Source organism: Perognathus longimembris, chromosome 15, assembly GCF_023159225.1.
Source record: "Perognathus longimembris pacificus isolate PPM17 chromosome 15, ASM2315922v1, whole genome shotgun sequence".
Classification (NCBI taxonomy): Eukaryota; Metazoa; Chordata; class Mammalia; order Rodentia; family Heteromyidae; genus Perognathus; species Perognathus longimembris.
Genome location: NC_063175.1, coordinates 20,658,499 through 20,662,639, shown reverse-complemented (window position 1 = coordinate 20,662,639; position 4,141 = coordinate 20,658,499). Strand labels below are relative to the sequence as shown.

General features: G+C 41.0%; 1 protein-coding gene across 3 annotated transcripts in view; it reads right to left on the bottom strand.

Moving 5' to 3' along the window:
- Positions 1-4,141, bottom strand: part of Lama3 (laminin subunit alpha 3) — a 214,209-nt gene that overhangs the window by 30,344 nt on the left and 179,724 nt on the right. For all 3 annotated transcript variants that reach the window (XM_048363240.1, XM_048363241.1, XM_048363242.1), the window contains 2 exons: positions 4,076-4,141; positions 2,679-2,823 (listed from right to left, as the gene is read on the bottom strand). The exon at positions 4,076-4,141 is cut by the window's right edge and continues 68 nt beyond it. In XM_048363240.1, the coding sequence (XP_048219197.1) occupies positions 2,679-2,823; positions 4,076-4,141 (211 nt within the window). The remainder of the gene's footprint in view (positions 1-2,678; positions 2,824-4,075) is intronic.

The following is a 4,141-nucleotide window of genomic DNA, read 5'->3' as shown; positions in this document are numbered from 1 at the left end:
CTAGGGAATGGAGACAATGCAGATTTATCAGAAGACCTGGCTGAAGAATAGCCAGGAACTCAAGTGACCCAATGATACAAGGCTCTCAGACTCATCTGCCCATGCTAGAAGACAAAGCAGCATGGCAAACCTGGAACATAGAAGGTGTGTGATGCTGACTACCCTAAATCCTATCAAGTATCATTTTCAGTGCCTGGCACTCGGGATGGGCCAAAACATGCCAGCCAAGGCCATGATTCTGCTTCATTCTATCCATAACCAATATGCAAAATGGACACTGAAAAGATACAGGTCATTACAGTCATGGGAAAGATGAGTGCCACCTTTAAGAGAGAGATGGTCTTACTGAGCCTGCCAGACATTTTCCATCATGCTTGATTACTGCTATGTGTCCTCCCTGTTACCTCCCATTTCACTTCTGGAGACACTTGGGGGCTCTGCACAGGGTTCCTTCCCCATCACACCTCCCCTTTGCCTCCACTACCACAGTCTGTCCTATGGCTCCAGCCAGCTGTACCCACAAAGCCCTGATCCAGCCTGGATCTGTCTTCCTAGGTCTAGGACAGTGTATCAGAGCCCCTTCTGTCACTATTACTGCTGGGTGACCCACGCTATCTCAGAATATTCTAGACAGATTCAACCAATGATCTACCTGCCTCCCACAGGCTGTCAAGCCTGTCTATCCTGAGCTCTATACATATTTTTACTTCTTGTGTATATGTGTGTGTGTGTGTGTGTGTGTGTGTGTGTGTGCATTCCTAACCCTCTTTCAGTCCCATAAAAACTTGAGAATTCTTTCCTTACTCTTGTGTCACACCCTTTCAAGCTGTCTTAGGGATTGCAGACTTTGTTCTCACTCAGTTCTCTGTTAGGAAGGCTTCTCTTTGGAATCCAAAACTAGAGTTCTCATTTAAAGAAAAATTCATCCTTCTCTGGATATAAACCTTGCCTCTGAGAATCCATGAGCCAGAGTAGCTCCAGTGTTCTGAGAGTAATGAGCTGCATGCTTAATGGCAACTCTCTGGATTGCTTATGCAATAGTATTATGCAGTTTTCCTCTAATGTAAGTACTATGTCTGCTTCTCAGTCTCCAAACACTTCAAAATATAATACCAGCTGAGCATCCCTAACTGAGAAATTCAAATGATGATTTGCCTCAAAATCTAAAGCTTTTCGTTTGGGTGCCAACATCATGCTACAAATCTGATGGTTTATGTATACAAACTTTGTTTCAGGCACAAAATTACTAACAATATTTTGTACAGTTACCTTTAGGCTATACATATAACACGTATATGCAACATACAGGAATTTTGTGTCTGGACTTGGGTTATATCCTGAAGACAGCTCATTCTGTATATGCAAATATTCTAAAACTAGAAAAATCCAAAATCTGAAACATTTTAGAAGAAGATTCTCAACCTACAAAAAGAAGACCTTGCTTGTGAAAATAATAGCCTTGCCCAAACTTACTACTGACTTCTTGCCCTCTGTACTCTTGGGGATGGTTGAGACCTACAAAAACCATCAGAACTAATGCAGCCTAGGAATCTCCCAAAGGTTCTAGGTCAGCTTAACAGGAGAGCTGAGCTAGGTCTGTGTCCGCAGCCCGAAGGTAGAAGAGTCTGCTAAAGTGCTCAACTCTGTATCAACCAACATTCTTTGACTAGAGCCTATGGGCCAAGGTATATGTGTTCAGCAATATTACCAGTGAGAGGCTTCTCTTCACAGAAACCATCCAGAACCAGAACCAGAGCCAAAGCCAGAGCCAGAGCCATCATTGAACCCACTCTCCGGCTACCACTAGGTGGTGCTGACAAGCACGTGTAAAATGTCACATAATGCCTAACGTATGAAACTGTAACCTCTCTGTACATCAGTTTTATAATAAAAACTTTTAAAAAAATTTCATTACCATGCTGAAGAGGGCAATTTATCAGAAAATGTACACCAACAAAAGACATAAACTATAATTGATGGTGTACATGAATAAGGAAACCCATCTGCTAAGATTTAACACACAGGAAAATTAGCTTGTTTGTTAAAAAATAAAATAAAATCATAATCAAATACAGTGAGCATTTCAAATTAAAAAAAAGAATGGTACTGGAGAGATGGAGAATAATGAATGGGATGACAATGATCCAGAGGCAGTGCACTCATAACCTGACATAATAAAGTGAAACCCCTGTGAACAACTACCTAAAGATAGCAACAAAGAACAATGGTCCTCAGCAACCTCTGCTGCTTTGAAGTACAGAAGCTTCCAGGGCTAGGGAAGTAAAGCATCAGTCTGACAATAATGGAATCCCCAACAGTCAGGCAAGAGTCAGACAAAGACGGAAAGAGCAAAAAGTGAGGTCTAGAGATCTTGGAGACCCAGAAGGTCTTCATTAGTTTTGAGGCAGAAATAAGCAAGCAGTAGTTTCCAAAGAAGTAAAACTAATGAGGAGAATTGAACAGGAAAAGTAGTGATATTCTCAAATTTACATGTGCTCATTAAAATTTACCCTCCCTCCTCACAGAAAGAAAGGATAATTGGCCAACAAAAAGGATATAGGTAACATTAGCATAATGTCTCACAAATCCAATCATTCATTCCTAACAACCCAATTAGCCTCCAATTACTATACAGACTGGATATATTTGGTAGGGTCTGGATGCTGGCTGTTGATTACCTGGTTTTCTGCAAAGAACAGCAAACCTCTATCCACAGTGGTCTGAATTGTTTGCGAAAAGGTTGGGATGGGGGCATTTGGTTGAGTTGGAATTCGAGCATAGCCTGTACCTTCAAAATAATTTTTGTCCGATTCCTCTTTTCTCCTGTCAACACCAATCATAAGTTAGGACATAGCAGAAGGTCAGCATGCAAATGTGCTTATTAATATGGATGCCTCTACCTGAAAAACTGAGTGAAGAACAGGCATTCTACCTGCTACAATTGTTAGAGCAAAAGAAAAACCTTTAAAATGTCAAAACAGCTAGCCTTCCCTACTAGATATGTTGATATCTTAAGAAGGATAATGTCCAAAGGTTTGTCTTAGAAATAAAAGCCTGTTTGGTAGAAGTGACCTACTAGCTGAAGAGCTTGAAATATAATTGATTTGAAATAGAAACTTATTCTGAGTAAAGAAAACCCGATCTGTTTAATATTAGGATATTCCAAGCATTTTCTAAATTATAAGGATGGTTAGGAGCTTAAAGCAGAAAGTTTCAAATAGGTTTGGATGACAGAGTATCTAGCAAGTCACCCAATATGTGCTACTTAAAAAAAAAATTTTAAGTAAGGGGCTGGGAATATGGCCTAGTGGCAAGAGTGCTTGCCTTAAATACATGAAGCTGTAGGTTGGATTCCTCAGCACCACATATATAGAAAATGGCCAGAAGTGGCGCTGTGGCTCAAGTGGCAGAGTGCTAGCCTTGAGCAAAAGGAAGCCAGGGACAGTGCTCAGGCCCTGAGTTCAAGCCCCAGGACTGGCAAAAAAAAAAAAATTTAAGTAAATATATACTCAGTATCTAAAGCAGATACTACCTAATATTTCTGGGTAGGAAGTACCAGAAATTTAAGAAAGATTTATTTTGAAAATGAGATAACTCTAGCTGGGTGCTGGTGGTTCACCCCTGTTAATCTTGGCTACTCAGAAAGCTGAGATCTGAGGATTACGGTTCAAAGCCATCCTGGGCAGGAAAGTCCATGAGACTCTTCTCTCCAGTTAAGCACTAAAGAAGCCAGAAGTGGAGCTGTGGTGAAGTACTAGCCTTGAGCAAAAAAAATCCTCAGGGACAGCACTCAGACCCTGAGCTCAGGCCCCAGGACTGGCACGAGAGCAGATAGGGGGAGAAAAAGAGAGAGTGCTCTATCAATATAATCAAATTAAGGACAATGTGATTATGCAATTCTAGAGACAGACTTGCCAGTGTCGTGCAAAAGCATAATTTAAGTACTGTTGGCTCATAGCAACCATCAGCATCAACAACACCTCAACATGTCACTCGGCCCACGTCTTTCTCAGATGTGAAGTGCTGCTTGCTCCCAGTGCAGTCACAGAGACACTAACTACCAGTTTTTGCTTACCTTCTACAAGGTTCCACTTCAGTTGTGTTGAGATTGAACGTTGTTTTAAAGTTGTATAAACTCAGA